General features: G+C 36.7%; 1 protein-coding gene across 2 annotated transcripts in view; it reads left to right on the top strand.

Annotated features, from left to right (window-relative positions):
- PDE6B (phosphodiesterase 6B) overlaps window positions 1–13,303 on the top strand; it is an 81,898-nt gene that overhangs the window by 24,623 nt on the left and 43,972 nt on the right. The window contains exons 2-5 of one of the 2 annotated variants that reach the window (XM_051964854.1): window positions 6,283–6,435; window positions 12,012–12,101; window positions 12,936–13,076; window positions 13,206–13,280. In XM_051964854.1, the coding sequence (XP_051820814.1) occupies window positions 6,283–6,435; window positions 12,012–12,101; window positions 12,936–13,076; window positions 13,206–13,280 (459 nt within the window). Of the gene's footprint in view, window positions 1–6,282; window positions 6,436–12,011; window positions 12,102–12,935; window positions 13,077–13,205; window positions 13,281–13,303 lie in introns of those variants that run through there. The other variant, XM_051964855.1, reaches the window with a different exon arrangement.

The following is a 13,303-nucleotide window of genomic DNA, read 5'->3' as shown; positions in this document are numbered from 1 at the left end:
AACTAGGTGAGGTGATGGACAGAGTGCTGGACTTTGCATCAGGAAATTGCATAATCCTTTAGGTTGAATACAAAACTGAATTCAAAACTAGCCTCAAGATACTTACTAGGTAGTGAGGATGGGCAAGTCATTTAATTTCACTTAGTCTCAATTTCCTCAATTGATTAAAAAAAGAAGGGAGAGGGATAATAATAATAGCATCTATCTCAAAGGTTTGTTGTAAGGATCAAATGAGATCATATAAACAAAAGGTTCACAATGCTAGCTACTACTATTATTGGTCCAGATCAGAAAGAGTTTCTACCCTCTTCCATCTTAGAATCTGTGATAGAAAAGAGGAGGAAAACCAGGAAAGGTTTCAATTATACTCTAGATTGGAAAGTAGACTTCAAAGGGTTCAGAGACAGGGATAGCTAGGATTTCATGATCAAAGTCAGTGGTTCTCAACTTTCAGTCTCAGGATCCTTACATTTTTAAAAAAAAATTATGGAGCATTTCCCAAAGAGCTTTTGTTTATGTGGATTATATACATCAATACTTAACACAATAGAAATGAGAATCTCTTAATATTATGAAAATAGTTCTGATATTATGAGAACCTCCTGAAAGTGTTTCAGAGTGCCCTAGGGGTCTCCAAAAGAAACTTTGCGAACCAACAGTCTAAATAATCCAAGAAAGAAATTTCCCAAGAATGAAATTCTGACACAAACATAAATTCTAAAAGGATGAGTTGTCTAAAGAGACTAATGGGAAAGAACAAAAAACTCTTCAATCAACTTTGATTTTTAAAATAAATATATAGAAGACATAATAGATAATATTTATATAGTAATTTTACATTTGTAAAGTACCTTATCTCATTTAATTCCTACAAAAATTCCCTAAGGTAAGTGCTATTATTATTTCTATCCTATAGAGGAAGAAATGAAGGCTATGAGGTTAAGTAATGTGTCCAGGATGACAAAAACAATATATATCAGGCACAAGACTTAATCCAGGTTGTTCTAAAAACAGGAGTTGTTTTATGTTGTCTGATTTTTTTTTCATTTCTTTGCACTTAGCACTTAGCACAGTGCTTGGAACATAGATGATATTCAATAAATGCTGTTAACTTGACTTGACTCTACTGACTATACCATGCTATATCTCACATGATCTTTAATAGAAAGATGGGATATAAAACTAAGCCTAAACAGAACCAAAGGTGGAAGGATTTCCTGTCTTGTATGTACATGGGACAATCTGTACAAAGGCATAAACTAGCAGGAGAGGAAGCATGGTGAATTTGGGGAACAGACTATGAAGGGTCTTTTATTCCTAGAGGTAATAGGAGACCGTTGAAGAGTAGTGAGTAGGAAGTCAGTGACCTGGTTGAATTTCTGTCCTTGGTAGCAGGTTCTCCCTTGGTAGAGGGTTTTAAGGAAAATTTGGATGAGCAATTTGGTACGTTGTAGGGAGGAAGCTTGCTCAGGTACAGGCTGAACTAGATTGGGAGTTTTTAACCTCTTGGAACCTGTGGATAGGTTTTAAGGAGTCCATGAACTTAAACATGAAAATAAATACATTTTAATTTTCATTCGGTCTCTTTGATTTTTCACTTTAAAGAAGCATTATTCAGAGAAAGGGTTCATAGGCTACAGCAGATTGCCAAAAGGATCCATGACCTCTCCCTGAAAAAAAAAAAAAGAAAAGGATAAAATAGTTCTGGACTAAATGGATCCTGATATCTAGATTCTGAGACTCTGTGATTTTGAAGGTGCAGAGAAAAGGGGAAAGAGGAAAAAATGAGATGTAGTAGAAGGAACATTACATTTGAAGCCTGGGATCTGGTTTAGATCCTGCCACTGGTGTTTTCTATCTCTATGACTCTAGTCATGTTTCTTCTTTAGGGTTCATGCTACTCATTTTAGTTGAGCTAAATGATTTCTGAGGTTCTATTTCTTTGAAAAATTAATGAGAGACATATTTATATATGTATGTGTGTACATGTGTGTGTATGTATGTATACAATTATATGTATGTATATGTACATATGCAGAATACAGAGAGAGACAGAGAGAAAGGAGAGGGGGGGAGGAAAAAGTATAGAAGGAAGGCCAGAAACAGGAAGTCCACTAACAAGCAGTCTATTTGTCCTTCATTCTATGACATCCAGTAGGTGATGCCATAATGTGCGAGTGGATTGGATGTAAGCGAGGGAGGGCTGTGCAAGGTCATCTGCCTTATTTTCTCCTTTGGAGCCATCTGATTCCAATGGCCAGATAGAGATCAGAATGACTGGAATTGGCTCTGATTGCAGTGGGAAACTGAAGCAATTTTAGATTATATGGAACTATAGATTGAGATTTTATAAAGAGGTGGGAAAAAGAGAATTGGAGGGTTATAGAGGAATAAAGGCAGCTTTGAAAACTCCAGGTTGATTGTTGTGTCCTGCTTTCTAGAGTCCCTGGGGTGATTAAAACATACCCTCTTAGTGGAGGAGTGATGAGGTGAGACTCCTGAGAATGGTGGGAAAATGGAGTCTGTTTATTACAAGGTCTTTCTCCCCTTTTTATACCCTCATACCCTTAAGTAACAAAAACAACACTGGGCATGGGCCCAGTATATACTGCCACGTGGGACCACATAACTTGATATTATATGTAGTTTGCCACCTGGTATCACTCTTCCACCTGTTATCCCTCTGCTTCAATCATAACACAGGTTGGGACCACCCCCTGACTTCTCAGGAAGGCTGAGAGCCCTTGGGGAAGATGGGGAGCTGAAGTAGACATGGTTAGCAGGTTCCCTCTGGGCTGAAGGGTTTTATACCTCACCCACAGTTTCCCCACTGACTGTGACCCTCTACAGTTGATTTTATGATATAATGTTACTCTTAAAATTCATAATAGAAATCTGAAGTTTTATTCTCTTTTTCTGTTCCACTGAGTGTAGGCAAATGCCTATTTGGTGTCTGCTTAGTCAAGAATAATAAAAATGTATTAAGAAAGAATGAACAGTGAGGATATATGGTCTATAGAGTTCTCCTGTGATGAAAGCCATTCTTTGAGACACACATAATCTTATCAGATTGTGAGCTCCTTGAGAGCAGAGATTGAGTTTTGCCTTTCTTTGTACCCTTAATATTAATGCACTGACATATATTTAACAAATGCCCAGATCCTTAGTCTGAGGATTGATAGCTACAAGATAAATAGTGAAATAAACACCAAATTTCACATCAGAAGACCCAGGTTAAAACTTGGTTCACTTCTTAATACCTGGTTGACTTTGAATTACTCACTTTACTTCTCAAAATCTGTTTTGTCTTCTTTGAAACAGATCTAATCAGTTCTAAATATTATGTTATCATAATATTAACTTATTAAAAAGTGTCTCTGAAGCCAAGCAAATGCAGTATATCAAGAAGTTGTGCCTCATTACCCAGAAAAATTTAGTTTAATGCTGAGTTCACTTCCAAAGCTCATAAATGATACTCCTTTCCTCTCACAATATCTTTCCTGAAATATAGCTCACAAAATGTATTCAATACTTAGGATGCAATCTAAGCAGAGTATTGGATTAGAAGGCTACCATCTTTGTATTCTAAACATTGCCTCTCAAAAGTCTAAGATTACATTGTAAGCTTGAAGTTCACTTAAACTTCAAGTCTTTTTCCCATGGAAAGTCTTAAACCCACCTTGCCCATTTTGTATCTTTTTCTTTTATGAGATAGTTTATATCAATTATCATCTAATTTAATATCATTTTAGGACATTTGACCTAATATTCCAACCTATTCAGATCTTATTACGTCATGATATTTTCATCCGACATATTAGCTATCCCCCAACTTCATGTCTTCTGCAAATTTAATAAGCATGCCTTCTATAATTTCATCCAAATCACAGATTTAAAAAATGTTATCTTGATTTTCAATTCCCTAGTAGCCATTTTTCCTCTTTTCTCCCCTGTTTGAGGAACATTCCTCAATGGAGAAAAGCGGGGCAAACTCAAAGTTTAAAAGTTTTATATTCTAAGTATCATCTCATTGACTCTGAGCAATAGTAGCTCTAGGATAATACTCCAGAGATCAAAGAAAAAGAAAAAGGACCCATATGGACAGAAATATTTATAGCAACTCCAAAAGACTAGAAGTTAAAGGAGTGCCACATTTGGGGAACTGCAGAACAAATTATAATGGAATATAATTGTGCCCATAAAAAATGACAAAAGAGAATTTCACAGAAACCTGGGAAGACTTATAAGAACTGATACAGAGTTAAATGAAACAGACACAGAATAGTTTGCACAATAACAATAAAATTATAAAAATAAAAACAAAACCCCCAGACAACTTTGAAAGACTCAGGAACTCTTATCAATGCAATGATCAACTATGATTACCAGAAAGTGATGATGAAGCATGCTGTTCATCTTTTAAAAGAGAAGTCATAGACTCAAAATGGATAATGAGATATATTTTTAAATGTGGCCATAGTGGAATTTGTTTTGTTCAATTCTGCATATTTTTTATTATAGCTTTTTATTTACAAGATATATGCATGGGTAATTTTTCAGCAGTGACCCTTGCAAAATCTTCTGTTCCAACTTTTCCCCTCCTTTCCCCTACCCGCTCCCCCAGATGGCAGGTAGACCAATACATGTTAAATATGTTAAAGAATATGTTAAATACAATATATGTATACATATCCATACAGTTACTTTTCTGCACATTTGTTACAAGGGTTTTACTTTTTTTTTCAATTTAAGGAAGGAAGTTAAAGTTTGAGGGAGAAAAATAAATTCTTATTAATTACAAATAAACAAAATTTAAATTTAAAAAACACCTTATTGCTAAGTAAACTAGATATTCACATTATTCCGAATCATTTGTGAAAATCATCACTAGAATTGTGTCCTCCCAAGTTCCCCATTCCTCTTGAATCAACTTTTTGCTTAGAATCTAAGAATTGGGATATTATCCTTCACATCTCTGAAAACTGCAAAATCTATTTTTCAAAATTTGGGATATTGGAGAAGTCTTTATTTCTCAAGATTCTGGTCATTTCTACTTCAGTCTTTTCTTTTTGGTCAGTATCATGTTCAGAATTACAAACCTCTTCATCACTTTCTCACCTTTGCAATTATGATGTAATTAGTACCAAAATTATGATTGAAGAAAGTCACAAATTTGTCAGCTGCTCTGTTTGGGGCAGAGTTCCAATAGATAGTTGAATCCCCTCATCACAATTATGTCACATCTCTGCTCCTGCTTTGTGTCAAAAACTCATCTTTCATTTTCTCCATTTGATCCACTTATCTGTCGTATGCTCTCACCAAAGCAGCACTTCTTTTCCTTTTTCCAACATGCCTTCCACAAAGTGGAATTTTTTTTATTTTATAGCATATATTGAGTGTTACCATGACCACAATAGAAGAGAATCTTTGCGGCAAAACACATTGAAGATGGACTTCTCTTTCCTAGAACCCATCCCCATAAGAGAAAAAAAAAACTAGAAAAGTGCCTCTATCCCAAAGCCTATTCATAAAAGGAGGATTCTCTGTGGAGGAGGACCCAGAATATTTCTTTATTTTAGAGTCCACTCATCAGAAGGAATCTCTCTTTGGAAAGGATAATGTTAGACCAGTTTCTCTTTTATGTTCAGGACAATCTTATGTCCTGAATAGCCTTTCTCAGAATAGCCTGTCTCAGAAAAAGAGCTTTTTGGGCTAGCTAACTTTATAATACCAGATGGGAATATGTCCCATTTTAGGGTCTACTTTGCTCTTCTTCACTGTAAAAATCCTTCTTTCCAGTACCTTGTTCTGAGCAACCTTAGGGTTTAATTAGCAGAAGCTGAAATAGTTCTCTACCCCTAAGGAATGTCATCAATGAACTATTTTGTTCTCTCAGTTCCACCAGGAGGTAACTGACTCTCTCCAATGGTCATGTGCTCCATCACAAAATCCAAACACATGAACTTTGTTCTTGGAGTCAGGGATAAGTCCAGGATCATTTTGTGTATATTTTCAGTCTGTTTCCAGAATCAGAGGCCAGTCTATTATGAGGAATAAAGTGACTCCAAATAGCCTGTAAAGGAATGGAACCTGTGGTGGTAACTTTGTTGGGTTGGCTCCATTCAATCCATTAGGCTCATATTTTATTCCTGGGCAAGCTGACAGCAGGCTAAGTGAACCTTAAAAAAGAGATGAAGAAAAAGCTTTACAGGGCTTTAACCAAGATAATATTTCAAAAGAACTTGTGAATTTTGTTTAATTTTCCATTTCTTTTTTGTCTAGTGTTCCAACTTCAGCTCATTTGTAGATGAGCTCACTGAATATGTGACCAAGAACATACTTGCCACACCCATCATGAATGGCAAAGATGTTGTTGCTGTAATCATGGCCATAAATAAAACCGATGGCCCATTTTTCACCAATGAAGATCAAGATGTAAGTGTTGGATAAATACACCATGTGTGCATGTATTGGATTTGTATGTCTCTGTATATCTGTATGTTTTAGAGTGCTGTATGTCTACTTTCTGTATACACATCTACATACGTGCTGATATATGAGTCTGTATGTGTATGTACATGTCTCTATGGTTTTTGTGTGCCTGTATGTGTACCCTTCTACATATCTGTCTATATACATTTCTTTGTGCATCTCTATACATTTGTATGACTCTGCTTACTTTTCTGTCCCAGTATTGCTGCCTATGTCTACACATATGTTAAAGTAGTCCATTTACACTATTTTTTCTCAATCCTTGTTGGTTATTCTCCCTTTTTTCTAGTGATTTTATTTCCTGGTTTGTGCTATTCCACTTTCTTTCTGGAACTAAAATATATATATTGATAATTGCTCCTATTTCACAGTAATATAATTTTACAATTCTTCAGATCTTAAATGTGATGATTTCCTTCTCTTTGCCTATTTGGTAATCTAGCATCATGATCACAACTTGGACTTCCCCATCTCTTGAAATTTCACCACTCCAAAATTCTGAACATTCATGGGATTATAACTTAAGAGTTAGAAGGGATCTTGGATGTTATCCTCTCCAGCTCCCTCACTTAATAGGTGGTAAAACTGACATTTAGAGAAATGAAGAGATTTCTTTAAGATCATACAGTTAATTAGTGGCAGAGCTGGGATTTGATCCTGTCCTCTAACTTTGAATTCAGTGTGCCTTTCAGTTTCTACATTGAAATTCTCCTCTCTGGTCACAGTCTCACATCTTTCTACTTTTCTTGCTAAATCTTTCACATTAAACTTTCTTTTTGCCTTTATCAGTCTTAATACATTCCTCTATCCTAGTGTCTCTTCCATACTCTTCCTTCCCTTGCCTCATTACTTATCCAATCCCATGATTTTATCACTCTAATTTTTTCATGAACTAATAGTCTAAAAAATTTCTTGTTCTCCTGACCCTTTGTCACTTCCTAACTCTGAATCCTGAGTAATTCCACTATCCAATATCTTCATTTCTGTTCCCAGGCTGCAAAATCATAGAGAAAAGAGAAAGTTATAGAATCAAGCTAATTTTATCCACTACAAAGGATTCTCTTTCATGCAGCTCAATATTCCTATTCTGTTCAGAGAGATCCTCTACACCATTCCCCAGAGCCTCCAATCCTAACTTCTTTTTTCCTTTACTCAACTTCTCCCTTGTGTCCCAAAATTATAACAGATGACTTCCCCTCTTACTTAACCGAGAAGACAGACCATCTGACTTGAGTTCCTTCAGCTCTTCCATCCATTCATTAGAATGCTTCAGAATGATCACTATTACTTTCCTGGGACTCCACTGACTGGTCATTCTCCTAGGACAACTCAAACTTGAAGATGTGCCCAGTTGTGCCCATGATTTAAATACACAGTTTACAAGACAGAACTGGACACAACAGCTCCCATCGCTGTTCGCTCTCAACATTGTTGGGGAATATTAGTCACCAGGTCACAATCACTACTTTCCTCACCCTGCCAAGAATACTCCCCAACACATCAAGGGGAAAAAAGCTCAATAGTAAGCTCTTGGTGCCAAGAGTTGCTTCACCTACTACTCATAGTTGCTTTCCTGCAATCCCATATCAGGGGTTGGGCACGTTGTGAAGTGAATATCCAGACCACACATTCACTCTTAATTTCTGTCTTTCCTTCCATTTTACAATCACCACAATATCACATATTTCTTAATGACCCTTAATACCATAAAAAAACAGAGATTCTTAATCTTTTCCCGTGTCATGGACACCCTTGGACAATGTAGAAAAGCCTAAAGGCTTTTCTCTGAATAGTGTTTTTAAATGCCTAAAATAAAATATGTAGGATTACAAAAGAAACTAATTGTAGTAAAATGCATAGTAATGAAAAAAAAATTTAAACAAGTTCATGGAACTCAGGTTAAGAACTTCTAAACTAAAGATTATAATTAGATGCTGTCCTTTTAATCTTTGTGAACATGAGAGATGGGGTGGAAACCTTCCCATATACTTGGCAATATGTGAGTTCTTATCTTGGTTCAGAGACATCTCAATGTCCTGAAAATCACCTACTTCATCCTTCAATCTGTTCATAGGAAAAGGAATTTTTTTCTTATTTTCTATCTATGTCTTTTCCAAGCTTATTTAGAGACCATATTTGTGAAAGTTGCTTACATACAATATTCCCATTTCCTCTCCTAAAATTCTGTCCATGTGGGAACTAAATTCATATCACCAAAGGTACTCTCCAAAAGATTATCAGTAAGTTCCTAATTGCTAAATTTAATAGTTTAAAAAAATTTCCCCTTGCCTTAGCTTCTATGCAACTTCTGACAGCAGAGGAAGACCTCCTTCTTCTAGACATATCTATGTCCTGGGCTTCAGCTATGCTTCCATCTTCTCCTTCCTCTCTTACCCCTATAAGCACTTCTCTAATCTTGTACTGATTCCTCATCCTCTCCCTGCCCCCTTTATATGGATATTCTCCAAGGAGTCTGTCTTTAGCCATCTTCTCTTCTTTCTGAATAGTCTCTCCCTTTGCAATATTATTTGTGCCTGTAATTTTAGCTACTGCCTCTAAGAAAATGATTCCCAAATTTATATCTCCAACCTTGACCTCTTTTCTGAGCTAACAGATCTGCAGCTTGGAGGGCAGTATGGTGTAACGCACAAGGGACTGAACTTAAAGCCAAAAAATCCAAGCTCAAATCCTGCTTCAGATAGTACTAGTTTCATGACCCTGGGTTAACTAGCCACTGGTTGTACATGATCTAAGATCTCTACCCATTCTAAATCTATGACCTCCTGAATTTCAACTATCTATGACTGGTGATGTCCCATAGGTATCTCAAACTCAGCAAGTCCAAAACTGAGCTGATGATTTTTCCTCCTAAACCTGCCCTTCTGATCTTACTTTTTCTGTTGATGACACCACCATTCACCCAGTTTCCTATGTTTGAAACCTTGAGATTATCTTTGACCCTTCTATCTTCCTTGCCTTTCTTACAGTAAGTTGCCAAATCCTGTTGATTCTATTTTTTGCATGCCTCCCTGCCCCACCCCACACACATACCATATACATATTGATTTCCTTCTACTACCATCCTAGTACAGCATTCTCAAGTCATATTTCTAGGCTTTTCTCATAATACTCTTCTCCAATCATTCTACAGTACAATCAAGCTGAATGACTCTCTGCTTTCCAAACATGCTCCACATTCTTCCTCCTGTTTCTTTGTTTTCACTGTTCCTTCTGCTTGAAACTAACTTCCTTCCCCTTTCCTCTGTTGAGTTTCTGTACATTCTTGCAAATCCTATTCAAATGCCATCTCCTTATATATAGTCTTCCCTGATCTCTTAGTCTGTAATAACATGTTTATCCTCTTGAATTTGTTTTGTTTTTTCCCCCAACATTCCTAATGAACATATTATGTAAGATCTGTAACCCTTTGAGCTTATGTTTGATCCCCTGACTAGACCATAATCTCCCTGAAAACCAAGATTGTATGTTATCTAAGCTTCACATTTTTTCCAGTTCCCAACAGGTGCTTAATATAGATTCTCTATATGTTGAATTAATGATTGGATGGATGGGATATATGGGTATATTGATATGCATGGACTGCGCCTATGTCTGTCTGGACTTTTACTCTGTTTAACTCTTAGGAGATAAAACTAGAAGTAACAGATGGAAGATACAAGGAAGCAGATTTCAGTTCAATATAAGGGGGAAAAATATTCTTCACAAATAGAGCTCCCCAGAAGTGTCAACCTGTCTCAGGGCATATTGGCTTTCTCATCACTGAATGACCACTTCTAGAATTTAGAGCCTAAAAAGCGATAAATTGCTGAGGTCACTTAAGTAATAAATAGCAAACCTAGGAATTAAACCAGTATCTTTGTATTCCAAATATAGTGGGCTTTCCACTATAACTATATAAAACTATTGGACAATCATGGAGTTCTTTTTTTCAATACTAACATCCTTTTAGTCTAAGAAAGATTGTTTAAAATATCATGAGCAAAAAAGAAAAATCCCTTTTCTGACATCAAATAGATCTTAAGTAAGCATGGGATTGAAACCACCCTATTCCATTTCAATCACTCCTCATTCATTGTGATCCCATTTAGTGTTTTCTTGGCAAAATTGCTGGAGTAGTTTGCCATTTTCTTCTTCAGCTCATTTTACAAATGAGGAAACTGAGGCAAACATGGTTTAAATGACTTTCTCAGGGCCCCACAGCTAGTAAATATCTGAGGTCAGATTTGATTCTGGGAAATTAAATCTTCCTGATTTCAGGCCCGAGACTCTATCTACTGTACCACTCAGCTGCCTATACCTTAACTAAGTGAGATCATATTTCAAGCAATCAATCAAAAAATTTTAGTATAAAAAGTCTTTGAAAGCCATTAGAGGATGTGAAATAATGCCAGATGAGATCTATTCTAATTGGCGGTGACTATATTATGTCATCTGGATCCTATATAAAAGCATTAAGTTAGCTGGAATAGGAAGGAATTCTAGAAATTGAGACATGTGACTTTCCAGAGCATCTCTGAGGAGCAAAAGACTGAAATGTGACAAAAGAAAAAGATTGAGAAGGGTCATCAATTTTGTAGGCATTTTTAGAGCAGAAGATCTGAGAGAAATCTGGCTTTTCCCCCAACTCCTCTATATTTATCCCCAGACACTGTAATATAATATGCTGTTTCATTACCCAAACATTTCCAGTAAACTGAATTTTATCTCATTCATAAAAAGGCCAAGGGGTTACCTAAAGATAGCCGTAAATGTAAAATTAGGCAAAAAGCCCAACCTCTGCCTCAATGTTAGGAATATTCCTAACTGAAGACTCAAAGTGATTGTGACTGAACTTACTATTTTTTTGTCTTAAAAAACTTCTTAAAGCTGAAGAAGGCACCATATGGACCTTGTTGTCATTCAGCGATTTTAGTCATGTCTGACTCTTTGTAACCCCTTTTGAGGTTTTCTTGGCAAAATCCTGAAGTGGTTTCCTTTTCAATTCATTTTACAGATGAAGAAACTGAGGCAAATAGGATTAAGGGATTTTCTCAGGGTCACAGAGCTAGTAATTCTAGCCATATTTGAGCTCAGGCTCATGAGTTTTCCTGAGTTCAGAAGGCATCTTCTACCCACAGCGCCACTTAGCTGCCTCATATAGACCTTAAAAACTATTTTATATATATAGTCCCCAGATATTAAATCAGCTAATCACTATAAGAGAATGTCACCAAAGTAAACAATGGGAATTCAGGATCACAAAGATAACATTTCCCTTACAAATATTATATTTTGTTGGACATGTGGGATGTTTTTAAGGCCAACCAATGCTTCATAATGGCCCTTTGAACCATGAGATGTTGTTCATATTTGAATTTAGTCTGATCCCTGTAAGCTAAATCACATGGGTAAAATGGATCTTCCTTATGGGTAAGTACAATAGATTTTTATAAAATCATCTGTAAAGATCTAATGAAATATCTTTGTAACTTTCAAATTTTAAAAAATCATTCTTTCAGGTCTTCTTGAAGTATCTGAATTTTGCCTCCTTAAGCCTAAAAATCTATCATTTGAACTATCTGCACAACTGTGAGACTCGAAGAGGCCAGGTAATGAAATTATTGAGGGGACTCAGATCCTACCCATCCCCTTACTTCCCTCCAGCCAATTCAGGAGAAGGAACAACAACTCCTTCAACTATTCTAAGAGAGTATTCTCTGTGTCCCTTTTCCTCTCCTTTCCTCTATAAATCTATTTCTGTCTCTGAATTTCTCTCTCACTGTCTCTGTCTCTTTCCCTGTCCCTGTCTCTCTGATTCTATCTCTTCTCCTGTTTCTCTTCCTCCTCTTATCCTTTTCTCCCTCCTCACCCTGACTCTTATAGGACCCTCCTTCAGTTCTGCTCTCCCACATTTCCCGTAGTGGGTAGAGAAAACATTTTATCAACTCATCCATCATGTTGGCATTTCGTGAACACTGAACCCAGTGGGGTAAGGTTCTCTTGTTAAAGGATCAAGTCCCAAGCCTAGCTGGCTAAAGTTTAGAGAAAAGAAAGAGAAAAATTCAACATACAGAGAATTTTTAACATATCCTTTATATTGTTGAGTATAAACTTTTTGAGAACAGGGTCTGAATTTGTTCCTCTTCTCTCTCTCCCAGTTTCTAAGCTCTCCATAAGTCTAGTCTGATTTTGCTACTGGTTCATTTCCCTCCATTTGTAACCACATAAGAGGCTGGGCACAAAGAGATGTTCTGTGAAAATAGACTAGATCATTCAATGCATTTTCCAGCATGGATCCCTTTTCTTCTTTCTTTAGAAACATTTCTCATCATTTCCCATCTTCCCTCTCCCGCCAACAGCCCTGTCCCCTAATTGAGTAGCTAAAAAAAGTGTGGGTAACTGGAGAACATCATGGGGCACACCTGGGATGTTTTTGTCTTCAGGTACTGCTTTGGTCTGCCAATAAGGTGTTTGAAGAGCTTACAGATATTGAAAGACAGTTCCACAAGGCCTTCTACACAGTCCGAGCCTATCTAAACTGTGATCGCTACTCTGTGGGCCTTCTGGATATGACTAAGGAGAAGGTGAGTGACATAGAACTGATGGAGCCATGATTTTCTCCAGAACTAAGCCATATCCCCTGTTGACTCCCAATTAGGCTCTTTCCCCACACAGAAGTCTGTCCTATATTAATGTCTTACTCTTCCCCATAGGAATTCTTTGATGTGTGGCCAGTGCTTATGGGAGAAGCTCAACCATACTCAGGACCCCGAACTCCTGATGGCAGAGTGAGTAACTGGAGTGTTTTTGG

This window comes from Antechinus flavipes, chromosome 6 (assembly GCF_016432865.1).
Source record: "Antechinus flavipes isolate AdamAnt ecotype Samford, QLD, Australia chromosome 6, AdamAnt_v2, whole genome shotgun sequence".
NCBI lineage: Eukaryota > Metazoa > Chordata > Mammalia > Dasyuromorphia > Dasyuridae > Antechinus > Antechinus flavipes.
This window is presented reverse-complemented; position numbering and strand designations above follow the sequence as displayed.